The sequence below is a fragment of the Dendrobium catenatum genome, unplaced genomic scaffold (assembly GCF_001605985.2).
Source record: "Dendrobium catenatum unplaced genomic scaffold, ASM160598v2 fragScaff_scaffold_620, whole genome shotgun sequence".
Lineage (NCBI taxonomy): Eukaryota > Viridiplantae > Streptophyta > Magnoliopsida > Asparagales > Orchidaceae > Dendrobium > Dendrobium catenatum.
The window spans coordinates 503,524-524,186 of record NW_021319082.1 but is presented as its reverse complement, the minus strand read 5'-3'; the positions used below and the strand labels follow the sequence as shown (position 1 = coordinate 524,186).

General features: G+C 35.0%; 1 protein-coding gene across 1 annotated transcript in view; it reads left to right on the top strand.

Annotated features, from left to right (window-relative positions):
• Nucleotides 1–20,663, top strand: part of LOC110092112 (nudix hydrolase 3) — a 133,022-nt gene that overhangs the window by 73,669 nt on the left and 38,690 nt on the right. The window contains exons 9-11 of the mRNA XM_028694975.1: nucleotides 9,536–9,729; nucleotides 20,240–20,336; nucleotides 20,453–20,534. Of these exons, the coding sequence (XP_028550808.1) occupies nucleotides 9,536–9,729; nucleotides 20,240–20,336; nucleotides 20,453–20,534 (373 nt within the window). The remainder of the gene's footprint in view (nucleotides 1–9,535; nucleotides 9,730–20,239; nucleotides 20,337–20,452; nucleotides 20,535–20,663) is intronic.

Genomic DNA, 20,663 nt, shown 5'->3' with positions numbered 1-20,663 from the left:
GCAGAAAAGCCACGGGAACCAAGCAGCCAGCCGCAGGAACCAAGCAGCCAGCCGCAGGAACTAAGCAGCCAGCCGCGGAACCAAAGGGCAAAGCCACATGAACCAAGCAGCCATCCACGGGAACCAAGCAGCCAGCCACGGGAACCAAAGGGCCAAGCCACGGGAGCCAAGCAGCCATCCACGGGAGCCATGCAGCCAGCCACGGGAACCAAAGGGCCAAGATCCACCATAATGAGCTTCCACTAAACTTACATAAATGAGCTAAACTTTTTACTTCAATAAATGAACTAAAAAACAGCTCATAATGAGCTAAATTTCAACTCAAAGTATTAATGAGCTAGCAAGCCCAAGAGTAGTCAAAACCAAAATTTAGGATTTGATTTGACTCCCCCCCCCTTGCCGACATCAACCACGAGCCACAGACTCTTCCAACGATCGGTGGGTATTGCGCTTGCCCTCACTTGGGTTCTCTCTCCCTTCTCTCTAGTGCTCACACAAGAAAAAGAAGACAACACATAAAATTTTCATTATCAATTCATCATCATCTTACAATGGATGAGGCCTCCATATATAGGCCTAAAATAAAATAAAGAAAATGACTCAAATGCCCCTTGGGCTACAACTCCAATAAACTCAAAGGAAAGGGTAAAATTGGAACTAGCAGATAACTATGACATAATACATAAATGCATTAAAAATAAAGAGTGAACCGTAGTCGTCGATATACAATTCCTACGTCGATAAACTTGTCGATAACGTCTATCGATGTCCTCATCACTTGGCTAGGTTGTTTTGATTTTAAGAAAGAGAACTTATGGCTTATCTACTTAAATTATGATGCCTAACTGTGAGGGTGTGCATGTAGTAAGTCATGGTGCATTTTTGTTACTATCTAGTTTATAATGCGAAGTTGAGCAGCTTTAAAGCTCTATTTTTTTGGAAAATAGCTTTTAAACCAATTTTTAAACATAAAAAACTCAACCAAACAAGCCCTAAAAGGTTGCAAACAAATCAGTTGAAGGTCATGCATTTCTATTTTATCAAGCTTGAGTCGATCTTAAATATGACTTGAGCTTTAAAATCTTGTAAGTTTGTTTATTAATTTTCTTATCAAATTTATTGTTGTAGAGCTTTAGTTGAGCTTAACTAATTATATATTTGATGCATCCATTTGCATTCATTCACTGGCGCTATGGTTGGCAACAATCAACAAAGTTTTCGTAAACTAATAAAAATTGGAAGCTCGTGCTTTCATTTTGCATAAATTATTTGTTGTTGTATGGAGATTTCTTGCATTTTATCATGAAAGTTTGTCCGCAATCTGAATATCTTTTTTTAAAAAACATATTTAAGAATTGTATTATAACATTTAATCCATATGATTAGTCTTTTTTATAAATTAAAGTTGCAATGTATTTTTTGAATTAAAGTTAATTTGACTCAAATTGAGTCCATTTGTCCCAAGTGAAGTCGATTTGACTCAATTATGCTCAATTGAACTCAATTTTTCACAATTTTAATTAATTTGGCTCAATCCAACTTAATTTGACTCGTTTAAAACCGATTGAGTTAATTTGGTGCAATTTAATCTATTTTGATGGAATTAGCGCGAAATCGAACAAGCAAGTCAAGTAAATTGGGTATAATTTGTATTAGTTTGTCAAATTTAATTAAGTTGAATCATTTCGGGTTCAAATTGAATTGAAATTTTAAATTTTGCAAAATCGAGATGACTTGATTTGAAAAATGTGTCAACGAATGGGTGTGAATCCTCATTCCAAAAATTTCCTTTATATTTTGACCAACAAAATTAGCCAATTTAATGTTGACCCATAACTATCCCTTATCAATTTGATCAAGTCGATAAAAACATCGGACCACAAATGATAACACAAGGTGGGTTCAAGATGTCTTGACTATATAAAAACCACTCAAATGTAGCTAATTTCTCAAAATAAATTGCGTTGATGCCCATAACGTCAAAATTACTCAAGATAGACCTTGCATCACCAAATTTGTTGCACAAGAAAAGGACAAAAAAAAAAAAAACCGTGAGGACTCAAACATTAACATATGTGCAAGTTAAGAGGGCGAGAGAGTCAACACCTGCATATTTTTTATCAATCTTTTCTAAATTCATTTAAAAAATTTTCTATTAAAATGTATAATAAATACATTTATGTTTACAATTAACAAATCATCCTTCCTAGAAAAAATTACACTAAAAATTTAACATTTTTCCATTTTTTTAGCTATAAAATATTTTTTTATTCAATATATTTAAAAAAAAATCAAATCAATGATTGAATGTATATCAAAATATGCCTTGTCCTCTGTTTTAGTCACCCCTATTTGCACCCTTGAACACTAGTGTGCCATAATGTAGAAAAGAAGCTTTAGCAATCAGTATACTAATTAAAGGAAGTTCCTTGAAGACTTGGAACCTTGGAATGTCTAATTATTTTATATACTATAGCTTAACGTGGATTCAATATCAGGGGTTTGGTATTTTAGCTGGAGTTGGATATTTTAGCATGGCTAATTATATTTAATACGCTACAGATTATGCCAATTGACATGCTTCATTAAATGGTAGAATATTGAAGGATGATCAATCTATAGTTTGCTGCATTTAATGGAACAAACTTATAAGTAAAATATCAAATAATGGCTGATAGGTAGTGAATTAGATTAAATATCATGAAGTTGTTGTCATCAACTATAGCTTAATTTAGGTATTGGTTTGAACACTTCTTTTGACATAGATTTCATTTGGAATGTATGCAAAATTAACAAGGAAATGTCCCGCTTGCCTTGGTTTCAATGGTATCCCCAACTTCATCTATATATGATATTTATGTATGATATTTTATTTTTTTAAGACGTGTATTTGAAATGCATCACCAATTAATTTCTACATTTGCAAAGATTGCAATGAATTAGTTCGGCCCTATTTTACTATGGTAAGTTTTCGTTGGAAAACAAAATCAAGGAAATGGCATGACCATGGGTTGAGTGCAATTTGAAGAATTAAAATGCTTTGCCAATGATGTCATTGTTTGCAATGATAGCAGCTAGGATAGGTTACTCCAGCAACTCACCTTGCTTCAATATGCGTTCTCTCTTATCCAACTATGCTTTAGGCTGGTGGAACACCTCAATACCGGAATATTATTCGTCCATTTTGACCCTGAATTGTTCTTCCAACAAATCCATCTTCTTTGCTACCATTTAATAGATTTATGTTTAAATCCTCCAAAAGCAGCAAAAACAGCGATGGTGACCTTCAAACAGCAAAATCAGGAAGGTGGGCTGGAAAAAAAAAAAAACATAGCAGAAATCATCTATGAGGACTTAAATTTCAGCCCGGGACACTGCTCTGATACCAATTTGATGTGCCTTGGATACAAAAACAGCAAACCACAGCAGGAAATCCACATAAAACAAGAGAAAAACCGCAGATTTAAGGGGAACAGTGGTTGATCTTTATTAATAACAAGACAAAAATTAAAAGATACAATCAATCTATAATTAGAGAGGTAGATCGTCTCTCCCGCTAACCCTAGACGCCGCTAGGAATCCCTCACAAAAGAAAAATACAACAACACAACCCAAATTCTGCATAAAACAAAATACCCTTAACTTCCCCTTAAATAAGCTCCTCCACCTCCTTGGCCCCCTTTCCTAATATATTTCCCTCCTAATTCCCACTTCCTTAGCCACCTTTCCTAATATACTTCCCTCCTAATTCAACCTTCCTGCTTTAATTAATTCCCTCTCTTATTTGAATTTAAATTAGGAAATTCCTTTCCTAATGAATCCCCTCCTAACACATATAATTAGATCTTTGCTGAAAACTACCAAATCAGCCATTGGGGCTGCTGGCTCTGCCTCCGTGTCATTATATTGTATGGATCTAACTGGACAATAAAAAAGTCATTGCTAGCTAAATCGAGTGAGGGCAGAGATGAGAATGTTATGATTATATGTGATTAGACTAATACACTTTGAAGGAGAACAGTGATAAATTAGAGAAATGGTTAGATAAGCACCTGTGCAAGATTAGAGGGTCAAAAGTGGACTTGCCGTTTAGGTTTACTTACTTGTGGATAGAATATGCAAAATTAGGTGGCAGATAGAAATACTACAAGTGTTATCATTTTATGTTTCACTCAGTGAAATGGAATAAACAAGAAATGTAAAGCTGACCTGATTAGGTTTTGTCTAATAATGATGATGATGACGACTAGTCTTTTAATCTTTTCATTATTTTTCAAAATTGGGCCATTTTTTTGGCGTTTTATGCTAATTATGTAAGATCTTGTATTTGATTTTCCATTTTCCCTAAATTTTTATTACATTGATGCCACTTAAATTGTTCTCCACTTTATCCCTTCCAGCCTTCCTCCATCTGCTATTTCCTTTTTACATCCCTGCATGCAAACTTTCTTTGCCTCTAAGTTCTTACATTTGACAAATATTTTAATTTATGTGATTACTCTCTTTGTTTCAGGTTTGGCATGGTAATTTGATGCTTAGAGATTGGTTGAAGGAGCAGGCCGTTGCTTCGGACTTTGACAAGTTAAAATGGATGTATTATTCCATCAATAAAAGCCCATGGTAATATCCTATTGGAAACTTGTCTTCATATCAGATCACTTGGCATACAATTGAAGTTTTTGGGTTTTAATAAAATTGATGAGGAATTTTTCTATTTTTAACGGATTTTAAATATTTTTTGATCGACTACGACATAAAAAATAATATATTATCTTGAAGGACAAACTTAATATTTCACTATGTACTCAATAACAAAACTTGCATTTTATTTTATTTTTACACCCTAAGAGATTTTTCTTTATGCAATATATTTGATTGAATAGAGTTTTTTTAATTATGAGGTGCAAGTTCCTTGAAAGGCAAGCCTTTGTGATTAATTACTAAAGATATTTGGCAATTGAGAATTTTTTATTAAATAGTGATTTATATTTATTTATCCAAACATTGGATAATATTTTATATTATTTTTTAAAAAAATTATTTCAAATATTGTCTTTATAATTTTATAGATTATTGAATCAACTTAAAATTGATGAGTAGAAATTGATAAAGAGGAAATATAGGAGTTCTTGATTATGAGAAACTCAGATGTACTCAATACTATCAAACGCTGGATTTTACATTTTAACATTAAATTTATATTAAATTTGGCTGATTTGATTTAGAAAGATGGAATTCATATTTGAACAACATAAGATTAATGAAATGTCTTAGAAGACTAGCACTTATGATGTAACTAAAAATAATATCAACCATGGACCCTATATCTAAGGTGAAAAAAAATGATAGGTAGTAACTTGAACCTAAATTTATCAAAATGCGTAGGACTTATGAACTTAAAACCTCATATGAGGTTATGTTAGCCTGACCTTTTGTCCTATAATAATGCTCGGAAAGAATGGTCTGCTAAATTCACTTAATTGCTTTTAAAATCATGTAATCTTTGTTTCAATGCATATGCAAGCTTGGCTAGGTTGTTTTGATTTTAAGAAAGAGAACTTATGGCTTATCTACTTAAATTATGATGCCTGACTGTGAGGTTTTGCATGTAGTAAGTCATGATGCATTTTTGTTACTATCTAGTTTATAATGCGAAGTTGTGCAGCTTTAAAACTCTATTTTTTTTTTTTTGGAAAATAGCTTTTAAACCAATTTTTTTAACATAAAAAACTCAACTAAACAAAACCTAAAAGGTTGCAAACAAATTGGTTGAAGGTCATTCATTTCTATTTTATCAAGCTTTAGTCGATCTTAAATATGACTTGAGCTTTAAAATCTTGTAAGTTTGTTTATTAATTTTCTTATCAAATTTATTGTTGTAGAGCTTTAGTTGAGCTTAACTAATTACATATTTGATGCATCCATTTGCATTCATTCATTGGCGCTATGGTTGGCAAAAATCAACAAAGTTTTCGTAAACTAATAAAAATTGGAAGCTCTTGCTTTCATTTGGCATAAATTATTTGTTGTTGTTATGGAGATTTCTTGCATTTTATCATGAAAGTTTATCCACAATCTGAATCTCTTTTTTTTTAAACATATTCAAGAATTGTATTATAACATTTAATCCATATGATTAGTCTTTTTTATAAATTAAAGTTGCAATGTATTTATTGAATTAAAGTTAATTTGACTCAAATTGAGTCCATTTGTCTCAAGTGAAGTCGATTTGACTCAATTAGACTCAATTGAACTCAATTTTTCCCAAATTTTCCCAATTTTAATTAATTTGACTCAATCCAACTTAATTCGACTCATTTAAAATCTATTGAGTTAATTTGGTGCAATTTAATCTATTTTGATGTAATTAGCATGAAATCGAACAAGCAAGTCAAGTAAATTGAGTCTAATTTGTGTTAGTTTGTCAAATTTAAGTAAGTTGAATAATTTCGGAGTTCAAATTGAATTGAAATTTTAAATTTTGCAAAATCGAGATGACTTGATTTGAAAAATATGTCAACAAATGGGTGTGAATCCTCATTCCAAAATTTCTTTTATATTTTGACCAACAAAATTAGCCAATTTCATGTTGACCCCATAACTATACCCTATCAATTTGATCTAGTTGATAAAAACATCGGACCACAAATGATAACACAAGGTGGGTTCAAGATGTCTTGACTATATAAAAACCGCTCAAATGTAGCTAATTTCTCAAAATAAATTACGTTAATGCCCATAACGTCAAAATTACTCAAGATAGACCCTACATCACCAAATTTGTTGCACAAGAAAAGGACAAAAAAAAAAAAAACCGTGAGGACTCAAACATTAACATATGTGCAAGTTAAGAGGGCGAGAGAGTCAACACCTGCATATTTTTTATCAATCTTTTCTAAATTCATTTAAAAAATTTTCTATTAAAATGTATAATAAATACATTTATGTTTACAATTAACAAATCATCCTTCCTAGAAAAAATTACACTAAAAATTTAACATTTTTCCATTTTTTTAGCTATAAAATATTTTTTTATTCAATATATTTAAAAAAAAATCAAATCAATGATTGAATGTATATCAAAATATGCCTTGTCCTCTGTTTTAGTCACCCCTATTTGCACCCTTGAACACTAGTGTGCCATAATGTAGAAAAGAAGCTTTAGCAATCAGTATACTAATTAAAGGAAGTTCCTTGAAGACTTGGAACCTTGGAATGTCTAATTATTTTATATACTATAGCTTAACGTGGATTCAATATCAGGGGTTTGGTATTTTAGCTGGAGTTGGATATTTTAGCATGGCTAATTATATTTAATACGCTACAGATTATGCCAATTGACATGCTTCATTAAATGGTAGAATATTGAAGGATGATCAATCTATAGTTTGCTGCATTTAATGGAACAAACTTATAAGTAAAATATCAAATAATGGCTGAGAAGTAGTGATTTAGATTAAATATCATGAAGTTGTTGTCATCAACTATAGCTTAATTTAGGTATTGGTTTGAACACTTCTTTTGACATAGATTTCATTTGGAATGTATGCAAAATTAACAAGGAAATGTCCCGCTTGCCTTGGTTTCAATGGTATCCCCAACTTCATCTATATATGATATTTATGTATGATATTTTATTTTTTTAAGACGTGTATTTGAAATGCATCACCAATTAATTTCTACATTTGCAAAGATTGCAATGAATTAGTTCGGCCCTATTTTACTATGGTAAGTTTTCGTTGGAAAACAAAATCAAGGAAATGGCATGACCATGGGTTGAGTGCAATTTGAAGAATTAAAATGCTTTGCCAATGATGTCATTGTTTGCAATGATAGCAGCTAGGATAGGTTACTCCAGCAACTCACCTTGCTTCAATATGCGTTCTCTCTTATCCAACTATGCTTTAGGCTGGTGGAACATAGTCTTCATATCTAGATAAATTTTATATATGTAATTCAGGTTCTGGCTGCCTTTGTGACGAATATTTATGCATCTTGTGTTTCTTATTATTCCTGAATGTGCTGTTAATATCTCAATCGTTGTCAAATTTCCTGCATTGGTCCTTTTGCAATAATAGATGCGCATGTGCTTCTTTTCATCTGGTTGTCGAAGCTCTCTAACTTGAGATTTGTGTAAAATCAAACTCTGGTGATGTAGGAAATACCTTACTTATTTTATCTCGGGACATAGCTTACTTATTTGCTTGAAGAATTGTGAACCCATCCCTCCCTCTACACAGGCACGCACCCCATAGATCTCAAGGATTCCCAGGAACTTCTTATTTTACATCCTTTGTGGGCAATAAATATGACTCTAGAAACAATAGGAATCTGGGAATATTGAGTAATGTAATATGATTTCAGTTTTCTTCCATACTTGTGTATTGGTTGAATGCAAATTTTTTGAGGGCCATAGGTGTTGATAACTAATTTCAGATACTAGTCTTTTTATACTGGTGTGAGGCCTTGTTCTTCCTTTTGCGTTATTTCAATCCTTGTCCTTGTTTCTAATCTTTTTAATTTTTGGTTGTATGTGATTGGAATTTTGTCAAGTATGACATGTGTGCCAAATTCTATTTCATAGTGTGAAATTTGATCATTGCTGAAATTTTATCTTAGCTCATAAAATTTTATTTGCAAATTTAAATTTGGCAACTATTAGATTATTGTTTTGGATGAATTAAGTTCTGTTTTTACTTTAAATAATATTAATTTTTAGCTGCAGTTAATGGTTGATAACTTTTGAATTATAATTTATTTTGTGTTTTCTATGTGCAGCTCATTTTAGGTTGCATCATTAATTCTTTACCCTTTACACCTACATGAACTAGGTAGGTCCTGTGAAATTGATCATAGAATTAGGATAAGATTTAACGTCATTTGGGTTGTATGGTAGCTTATTTTATTAGAAACGTTCCTATACCTTGGTATGTTAAATTGCTTAAGGTGATCGGTTGATTTTTACTATTAATTTATGAGCTTCATTCTATACGTGAAATTTCTCATCTGTATTTAAATATTGCTATGCGTGATAGGTTTTTAACTGGTTGTTTTGGTTTCCATTTATTGGATGTAACCTGCGGATAATTGTTTTGATGATTCTAAACCAGATTCAATAATGATAATACCTATGTGGTTCTTATCGTGGTTTCAGATGTGGTAGTTTCATACGCTTGGTGGATTCTTGAGATACGAAGTATTTTTTCAAATGCATGTTGATCAAGCTGTAGGCATATAATGAAGTATGCAATGCAATAGTTAAGCTGGTGTGGTTGATTCTTTTATCTTTATTATCTGAATGAGTGTTTAGTTCAAACAAATCTTTTTTTATGTAGAACTATTCTATTCTCCTGCTTTTTTAATTTTCTGTTGTTATATCTGTGGGGGGCATGAAAGCCTTCTTATTCAGATGTGTTTCAAGATTAGAAAGTGTTGGTAATTAAGAAGGAAATATAGTCGAGGTACTCCTATTAGAATTTATATTATATTTTCACATTTAAGTCTACTTTATTGTTTTTCTTTTTTCTAATTGCAGGTCATGCATTGATGACAACAAGGCATTTTTTACTACAGCAGATTCTGCTATCAAATTGCTTGAGAAGTCCACGAGACCTGCTCCTGGTTGGAAAGGCCTTGAATATAGAATTGCATTTCCTTTGACGAAGCCGCCAGGTGCTAATTTTTATCCGCCTGATATGGACAAAATGGTATGCATCATGAAAAGTAAATAAAAGAATTGCTGAGCCCATATGACTTTATTGATTAATTTGCCGCACTTGTAAAATTATGACTGTTCAGCTGGTAATGCACCCATTTATTCAGATTGATACAAGCCTTACAATGTACCTTAAAGCTTGAATTCATGATAGGCTATTAGATTTAATCTTTTGCAAGTTACTCAATGATACGAATTTAAAATCTCATGGATCTAATGGTAGATGCCATTGTTGGTTTGAAGCCAATTCATATTACTGTTCCAAGGTCACAACCTTGACTATCTTGATATTTTAGGTCTTCTCATATGAACTGTCCTTATATAGTTATCTTAAATTTTGTAGTGGGTCAGGACAACACAAAACTGATCTGAGATTCATAATTTCAAAGATCATCAATTAAAACAAGATTTTTTCTTCTTTCAATGTGAATTAAACATATGAGAAATTCATGCCATCTGATAATTTAACAATAGAATAAACAAACGAAAATCAGTGAGAAATTGAAACCCTAAAAAAAAAAAAAAAAAAAAAAAAAAAAAAAAAAAAAAAAAAAAAAAAAAAAAAAACAATTGGAATTCACGTCACAACAGAAAAGCATATTTGACTATAATTAAGAACAAATTTTACAGAAGATAAGAAAACTATGAAAGAAATCTCCAAAAATTAAAAATTCAGGCCTCACATTGGTGCAAGAAGATGGCTTCCCACCAAAATTGGTAGTTACTTTAACAATACTCTAAAAGAAATTGACATTTGACCAAGCGCACTCAATATTGAAAGGGAATATGAAATTTTCATTAAGCAAGAAGTTCATTTATATCTCTCGGATTTTTATATTTATAAGCATTAAGTTGGTAGATTCCATATCTTGCTTGGAAAGTTGACGTGGATGAGGCACATCAAGTCTTGGTCAAATTCTTCAATTGAATTCCACAATACTAATAAACATGACTTCCAAATTAGCATGGAAATAGAGCTGCACCGAACTTGGAATCAGTGATCAAACTTCTTTCTTATGAAATATCCCTCATATGAGCTATAGGAACCGCTTAAGGTACAGATGCAGGAACTGTTCAACGGCTTTATCAACCAATGCCTAAGCCTACTGAATTAAAAGAAACCAAATTCCTCTAACACAATTATGATATAAGAGAATAGACTCATTTGGCATTTTTTTTTTACGGATATGCTGCTACAGCATCTAAACAACTCCAGCCACAGCCCACAACATTAGATGGGCCCAAATAGTATTTGCCATAGGAAAAAAACCATGGCAATAGACCCAACGAATCAACTAAATTGCGCTAGATCTGAGGAGAACCAAATTAGGTACATTATAATAAATAAAATAACATCCTATTCTCAAAGAAACTATCATCATAGGAATGTTCTCCACGAGAAAAAACAAAATCAGAAAATAAAATTTAAAATGAAATCAATTAATAGTAAAACAATCAAAACTCACTTAGTTTGCTAGAAAGATGTAATTTCATGATTTAACTTTCATCAAAAGAAGGATTTTGCTCATAAATAGTCTTTTACTACAATCATTTAGCTTGGATATCTTGAATACTAGGATATTGCTCCTACCTCTACCGTATCTAAGGTTGATGAATGCAACATGAAATATAATACATACAAGATTACATTGTTCCCTTTGACCATCTTGGCTTGTATCCATGCGTTATGGGCGCTTGAGTAGCTTAGCATTTCAATGCTCTCTTTCTTGTGCATGGGCATGCCCGAAGCTTTGCACACCTTGATTCATGATTAGCTCCTACCCTCCTCATCTTACCTCGCATTGTGCACGGGGTGCGCTTGCATCAATTCATAAATTTGACGCCCTCTTCTCCGGCAATAAGTCTTTGGATCCTCTTGCCCATGATCGTGCTTTTGTTACTTGACATCATCTCTAGGTGTTGGTGCACTTAATTACACTATGCTGTTGTGCTTGCTCTTGGTTGGTGTTATGTCTGTTGGCTTGCCATCTAGAGCTGCAACCCTAACGACTTTCTCTTATGTTAATATCTTCTCTCACCTTTAGAATGCCTTTCACACTTCTTCCCTTAAATCTATGCCAATAGATTCTGCATCTATAGAGTTTAGGACTTGTCAGTGATTATATTCCCTCTCTCCAATCCAAACTCATTCTCCTCTATCCCCTATTTTTATTGCTTCTAGGGTTTCAGCCAAACCCTCTATTTGTTTATTTCCATTGCCATCTCCTATATCGATGGGCTCTATTTTCTGGAAGGCTACTCCTTCTGTTTGCATATATCGAATACCGCATCTATTGTTTCTTGCACTCAATACTTTGCAAAGGTTATTGTTAAGGGGGGTGCGCGCGCACGCGGGGGTGGTACAGGATTCAAGAATTCATCACTCTTCATCCAATCATTTCCTTTCATCTTTTTCAATGAGATTTAGTTCCACAACATAAGAGACCATCTACATTTCAGGACAAATAGGCTCACATTTTCATATAATATAAGATCTCTGAGCTTGCTAGTTCGCTCTCTCTTTTTTTTAAATGCGGGAAAATTCTATTTGGGCTGCCCAATCTGAAGATTTTTTGCAATTTATGATAGGCATTTGGTTGATGACTTCTCTATTGGGTTCATTGACTCTCATATCATTATAAGATTAACTTTAGAAGCAAATTATACCAGACAGTTCTTTCAACGATCCTATTATTTTAGTGGCTTTCTGATGTGAATGCTTAAATTGTCTTTCCATTTTTACTATTATGAGAAATCACCTATCACTGTTATTTCGGTTGCATTTTCTTAACTTTATGTACATTATTTCAACTAATCCATGTTACACTCCATGGGCTTTATTTTTGGTAAACTTTATGAGTGGGTGCTACTATTGCTAGTCTATTTAGGCCATTTATGGAAAGAGTTATATTTGAATTGGATGTTTCATTAGATTGCACTCATAATATTGAACCAATTTTAGCTTTACTTTGGAGTCAAAGCCTATTGCCCCTGCACTTGCTAGACCTATGGATATGATTACCACATGATTAGCAAACAACAGCATTGATCTTGATCCTCTCCACTAGTAGCCCCTCATTTCCCTACAATTATTGAATACACTAATGGTGTTGACACTCTAGTGGATAGGAAGTTTCAAATCCTCTTTCCTAGACAATGCGGGAATAAGAAAAACCTTCATTGTCATTCCCCGGTATTCACAGGCTTCAAATGCACTGTTGTTTTACTGATTTTCTGAAGGATCTTTCATCCTTGGCCATTATATTGTATTTGTTTTCTCTTATGTATTTATCTTTTTTGTTGGCAATTCTTTGTAATCGTCTTTTATTGTATTTGTATCAATTTCTGGCTATAAAATTACGCTTTATCATATACATGAAATATAATATACAACTTAGTAAAATTTGATGCTTGCATGTCAATATGGGTTCCAGTCAACTTTTTGGGTTTTATCCATCACTTTTTTTTTCATTGGCCTGAGCTTCATTTTGATTACTAGAAAATTTTGAAGTTTGTCGTTGGAGTTGATGTTCAACTAGAAATCTTCAAATAGTAGATATGTATGCTATGATACAATTCATTTTTAAGCTGTATAACACCTTTACGAAAGCAGCAGATTTAATTAATAATCAGGCATTAAAATGATAATTTTTGGCTTATTTGCACCAGCCAAGTGGGACGAAGATGGGGACTGGGGGTTCAGTTGGGTGTCATGAGATTAAATTGAAATTTAAAGCCTTTTATGCGAAAACCAAAGCACTTAAAGTGTACAGGAGTATGAATAACATAACCAAATATAGATTGCAAATATGTAAAATATAAGAGTGAAGGGTTGAGTAAATGAATAATTAAAATAGATTAATGTTAAAATTGATATGCCCATGTGATGAGGACATCGACAGACGCTACCGACATGTTTATCGCCGGCGAAACCGCAGATCGACGGCCACGATTCAGCGTCTCTACTTTTGATGACATGATGTATCTTATTTTTATTGTATCGTTTGATTTACTGTTTTCCCATTTTACCCCTGTGGGGAGTTATGCTTCTTTGTAGCCCAGAGGGCAACTTAGTCTTTTCACTTTTCATGAGTCAAGACCTATATATAGTGGTCTATTGTATCATTTTAATTTTTAATGAATATTTGAATGAGAATCTAGTTTTTGTCTCTTTGCTTCTTCTTCTTCTTGTCTTACATGAGAGCTTGAAGCTAGAGAGGAGATCGAGAGCCCAAGGTGAGGGCGAAAAGCAACACCCACCAGTCATTGGAAGAGTCCGTGGCTCGTGGTCTATCTCCGACATCCGATTCCCCCCCTTCCTTTTTCCCCAACCGCCGGCCTTAGCTTCCTTTTGGCCGCCGGCCACCCCACCACCATCACCCGTCCGTGAACCTTTCAACCATCGACCTCATCTCCCATTCCCCCCGAATTCAAATTTTGAAATTTCAAAATTTGAATTTCAAAATCTTGCCAATTTTGGAATTTCCAAATTAGGAAAGTGTTGACTCCGCTTTCATGACAAAATTCGAATTCAAACGGATTTTGTATTAATTATCCTTACACGTCATGCATCCAATTTGGAAACCTTCCAATTATTCTCACACCAATTTGCTCCCTCTAGGTGCCGCCGGCCCCCATGCTTGGGTGGAACCATTAATGCCCCATTAAGGCATTGATTCCCCTTGATTTGGGAATTAACTCCAAATTATTTTCCCTCCTAATTTATTTAAAACTGAAATCAAATTTCAGTTTTAAGTTTTCAAACATCCTCCCTCCCTCTATTGACCGCCGGCCCCTCCTCATTGATTTCCCCTCATTAATCCCACTTAATGCCTTAATTGCTAGATTTGAAATTTCAAATTCAAGTCAATTTTCCCTCCAATCTTAATCAAAACTGAAATTAATTCAGGTTTTGATTAATGTCTCTATCAACGTAGAAACCAACAAACCTAATTGGTTTTCACATCTTGCTCCTCCCCACACCCGCCGGCCTCCTTCTCCCCCGTGGAATTCCGCCGCCCCTCATCCCCTCTCTTCCCGTCTCTTGAATCAAGAGTCGTAGAGGGAACAAAGGCGACTTCTTCCCATCTCCGTTTCAATGACGCATGGCGGACCCGGAGCTTGAAGTGGGGCATCGTTTTCAAGCGACGGAGGCGTTGACATCCTACATGGTCACTTGCTTCGACGATAGGGTTTGAAGACGAAACTACCGTGGGAGTACGTGGATAGAGTCGTGCCAATCCTTGCAAGCATCTACGACCGAAGACTTTCGAAGCACACTTGGAGCCTCAACGGTCGTCTACGACTTTCATCCCAACCGGCAAAACTTTTCCTTCGACAGAAAGTTCTTTTGGCGCCCTCTCCCTAGTGGTAACTTCTTTCATCGCTTGGATCTTCTATCTCCGCCAAAAGTCCACTACCTCTTGAGTGATACGGCCCCAAGGTGAACTTCTCATTGCTAAACGTTGGGTTTTGTTATAGTACTTTGCATATTAAATTCTCCTAGAACTTGGATTGAATCGGCTTGGTTAATCTCTATTGCGAATCTTTGGCCTAAGCAAGTTGATATCTTCAAATTCCTAATTCAATTTTATGTGCTAGTCTTAAATTCATAAGATGCAACGCTTTAATCTTTTCTTTTTAAATTTCTAAGCAAACTCCTCGTAGTATCACATCACCATGAGTGAATGAAGCTATCTGAATGCATGATTCTGTAAAGTGAGGGTAAAGAATAGAGCAAGTTAAATGGCATGAGGATTTATAGTAGTTCAGCAAGTGTAAATCACTCAGCTTGGCCCTTCTTATGAATTCATCCATCAATCGTTGGCATTATGGGTGAAAACCTCACAACATTCTTTAGTTGGGCTCAAGAATCAGATGAACCGCGATTTTTTTCATAGATGAACAACCCTTTCACCACTTAATTTTCAAGGCTCAAGAATCAGAAGGCTCAACCCTTCCGAAGAAGATGCCAAACCTGCTACAAGAGCAGTTAGTGGAGATAATGCAAAACCAACTAGCAACTAGAATAAAAGTTCAAATATAGAAGATATATGCAATGAGGAACACTACAAATACTAAGTTACCAACCTTAAAACTTATTTTTAATAAAAATTATTTCATCTTTAAATAAAAGCTTATGAAAAGATCATTCTTATTTTGCTTCCAAACCATTGATCTGTTAATGCTCAAGAGTACTTGCGTGAAGGTATGAAAGATTATGCGCAAGAATCTTATTAATTTCTTAACATAAAATTCTGAAACTCAGTTTCTTTGGAAAAATGACAGTCAAGTATGAGAAACACTTTTGCTTAGTTTCCATGTTAACGAACTCTTTAAGCTTAATATTATTTTCTTGAAAATATACAAGTTGGACACAAGGCGCTAAAGCTTACTTAAAATAAAGTCAAGAAAATTGATTTACATAAAAGAATGTTGGTCAAGCAAAATCTTAATTTTGCTCCCAGCTTTTGGAGTTTAATAGCACTTTGCAAAATGATTAACATTTGATTTCATAAGAAAGCTACTGAAAGCTTGAAGCAAGCGGGTGCATTTGCATGTAATGGCCCTTGGTTTTCTTGGTGATCAATAATACTTTTATTCTAGCACTTGGATGTATTTACTGAGCAAGTGAGGCGCCCTGTGCAACCAAGAGAAGGAAAGAGCTTTTAGTTTCAAAGTTATTGCTTCTAGATGCCAGGTTGCATGGAAGAGTTTCTATGCATTTTTTAGGTCACTTTCAAATTTATTGATTCTAGATACTGGTTAGCATGAATACCCATTTGAGAATAATAAAAGGGCTAGTTCTGCTTTCAGTTATCACTTGAAGGATGGAGTAGAGAGAAAGCCACATAGTAGGATCCAAGGAATCAATGTCTCTAATTATATGTTTATGCCAAGGACATAGGAGCGAAGGACCAAGGAAAATCTCATCTGTTGGACCCATGGATTTGTATGTTCAAAATAAATTTAACCTCCATGATTGCAAGTAGCCAACCTGAAAGACTAGTCCAAATTCTGCTGAACTTGTTCAAAGATTGCAGATTATGCAACTTGCTTTTTACCCAATCGGTTCGGCAACTTTAAACCGTTGAAGTTCACAGTGAACTTGGTTGCCTTATTTAATGTATTTTTAACCGAATTTAACTAAAAAAATACAAACAAGTTTGGCAATCCTAGTATGCACACATAATAAAACCAAAGTGATAAAAAGGTTGATATTGAAGGTTCTTCATTATTTTTGGCTTTATTGACTTCAAATTTAACCTTTCTCTCATAAAGTGCTTGTAATATCTTTATCTAAACTACTTTTAATGACTGCCAATGGAGTTTTGGAATGCGTATCAAAGAACTTGTCTTTTCATACCTAAAGTTGAGAATTAGTCCAATAAATACTTTCGAAGTATGTTAAACAATTAAGCCTTTGAGATATCCTTTGGCATTAAATGTAATTAGCTCTTGCTTATCTTGGATGTATTCAAGCTCGATCTAAAGAACTTATCTTTGCACACCTAAAATAGAGTACTCCGTCAAATAATGTAGTAATCTGCAAACCATTGAGCATTGGGAGATATTCTTAGGTGGGTAATGCTATCAAATATTTCTGTAATTTTATTTTTATTGAACAATAGTATGTTTTATGTTCTTTTCTTTTTTTAGCTATCTAATTGTGGGAAAGCATCCAATGAACATGGTAGGTTGTGCATGGGGCTTGGTAGACCTTTGGTTTGCTGGCTCGATTGGTCCTTGGCTGCTGCTGGTTCACGGGTTGGCTGTCTTGGGGCATATGGTTATGGTTGGAGTTGAGCTCATTCTCTTAAGTTGCTTGAGCTGAAGTTTTGTAGCTCATTAATGTTCTAAAGGTAAGCTCATTAAGTTGGATTCAATTTAGAGAGGACTTGTCCCTTCTCCTTCCCCTTTTTTCTTGTCTCTTGGAAAACTGTGGCTTATTATTTTGTGCTAGCTGAATTCCCTGCCTTGGCTGCTGATTTCGAGCATTATTTCCTTGGTTCCTACGTTGGTTGTTGGTGTTCTGAGCTGGGGGTTTTCCCGTGGCTTTTGATGCCTCGGTTCCGTGTGGTTCCTTTGGTTCCCATGGTTTCTCCTTCGGTTCCTGAGCTGGGTTGTTTTCCGTGAAAAGCAAATGGGGAAATTCCATAATTTGATGCTTGGGTTCTTGTGGAAATTAATTAAAGTGGTTGTTGATATTCTTCTATCTTGCCTATAAATATAAGAAGTTTTTGTGAAGAAGGGAGTTGATTATTGTGAGTAAATTTGTTATTAACCTGCTGGTTATTGGAAAAGCTTGCAAGCTTGTTCCATTCTTCTTCTCATCCCCTCTGGAAATCTTGCGAGCTCTTTCCACCCTTCGTCTTGGCTTCTAACCTCTTTCGTCTCTCCGCAAGTTCCACCCCATATGTATCCTTCTTCTTGAGCTTTGGTGGTGATTGTTGGTTGATTTGGAAGCATCTCTTGGAAGAATTTGACGATCTTGCAGCGGTGGACCATCGGTTTGCTAGCCCTATGCACTTATCTTATTTAACCTACAATTCGATGCATGTGAGGAACCCGCTCTGACGGTTGTCTGAAGATAGCATTGTTTTTTTTTATTTTCTTTGTTTCTTAAAATGTCTCTTCGTGTTTTCTTGTTGGATTTTGAGTGTTTTTGTTGACTACTTCTATTTTATTAGAATCTAGTTTGAGTTCTATCCATTGTTCCCTTTGTGTCAGTTTTCTTGCACTTGTGCTTACATCAGTGGGACTTTCTGATGAGGACATCTACATGAGTTCTAGCACGAGGAGACATGCATGATCTACGACCATGATCTACTTTTGATTTTTATTATATTTGATGTATTTTATTTTATGTTTTATGAGTATATTGTATTTCTTTCCATGTATGCCCTTGCTTAAGGGCCTCGCCATGTGCTAGCCTTAGGGGCAATTTGGTCTTTGTATTTCTCTTTATTCCTTTGGCTATTTAAGGCCTTCTCCTCTTCATAAGAGGGTGATGAATGAATATTGGAATGAAAATTATGTTTTGTTTCTACTTCTTCTTGCATGAGCGCTAGAGAAGGGAGAGAGCTCAAGGGGATCAAATCGCAAGGCCCACCAGTCGGTGGAAGAGTCCGCGGCTCGTGGTATTTTCTTCTTCTATCTTTTGTTTTTCCCTCATTCTTTTTTCTTTCCCCATCCACCGTCCCCTCCCCAACCAATCTCCACCCGTGGTCTCACCCTCCACCACTTCATCCGTTAGCCTCACCCCATCAAACCCGCCACTTTCCAGCCCCCTCACCGACGGCAAAACCCTTCCCCCCTCCTTTGGCCGCCGGCCACCTTCCTACCCCAAGTCATGATGATGACATCAATCATCATAATGACTCCTTAATTGAGATCTAGCATTAAATGAGAAAGTTAATGAATTTCGAAATTCAAAATTTGAAATTCAAAAACTTTCCTTATTTGCGAGGTCTAAATAAGGAAGGTTTTCAAACTCAAAATTCAAATGAAACTTAATTTGAGGACTCATTAATTTCCCTCCAATTAGTCGATCTTAATTGGAAATAGCTTAATTCCACTTAATCCCCCTCCTCTTCCTCTCTCCATGCCGCAGGCCCTACTAGGGCTTCTCTCCATTTAATTCACATTCAAGGCATTGATTACAAGCAATTGGAATTCAAATTCCCCACTTAATTTCCCTCCAAATTAATCAAAACCTGAAATTAATTTCAGGTTTGGATTAAAATCTATTCTTCTCGCTCACCCCAACCTGGAATTCCTCCTACCTTGGCCGAAACCCCCCTTCTTCTTGGAAATCCCGCCGGTTTCCTTCCCAAATCCCTTCCCAAAGCTCCAGGAAAACTGCTGCCCAACATCTCAATTTGCTGTTTGGAAATTCCTGTAGCAGCCCACCGACGTCCAGCCATCCCGAGAGCGACAATTGCTGTCCAGATCTCAGGGACAGCCCTTCTTCCTGTCTAGAAGTTTCCTTGAGCTCAATAGGTTGCTGTCCTGTTGACCACAGCAAACTAGGGTGCTGTCTAGCCGTCCAGAACCAGTCCTAACTGCTGTCCTGAGGAGATCTAGTGTCGTCCAGCCGCCCGAAGAGACTCCCATTGCTGCTGAGTGGTTCCAGAAGTTTGAAGGCTGCTGCCCCTTCATTCCAGCCATCGTCATGGCTTCATAACTCCTTATTTTGGGTAAACTCTTCACTCACTCTCTATCTTCTGAGTTTACTCTACTCGTGGTTATAATTTGATTCACAAAGCGCATGTTTTATAGCCTCCGCTAAACCTAGTATTTGAATGAGTTGTGAGAGAGGCCCTTCATAATACTAATCTTATTGTTAGCATTGGAATTTCTCGTTGAAACCACTCATGTATGCAAAGTAAGACTTAGTTGACTATTTAATGATCTCAACCTCTCGCATGTGTTTAGACCTAAGCTATTTTATCACCTTAATGTTATCTTATCGTTTACATCAATAGAGGATTTTGCTTAACATTGCTCTCTAAAATTTACAAGTGCAAACTTCCTTAACATATTCTCAGGAGTATGGTGAATTCCTTACCAAAGCTGCTGAACTTCTTCATAGAGCAGCAGAGAAAACTGATAGTTCAAGGTAAGTTTGTGTTTACCATGCTACCTGCACTATTGATACGTGTTTTCTGTACGAACACCTTTTATATTGTGTATGGGTCTATATTCCAATGAATTCTTTTTCTTTAATCTCGCAAGCCTGAAGAAGTTGCTGAAAACTAAAGCAGATGCTTTTTTGTCAAATGACTATTATGAATCTGATGTTGCTTGGATGGAATTGGTTAGTATACCACTCTTAGATTGTGCATGATTTATTCATCCTTGTCATTTTGTATTTATTGTGTTTAGCATCTTTCAGATTACTGAGTTATATCTTTTTTTCTAATACGAGATAAAAGTCACTAAGAAT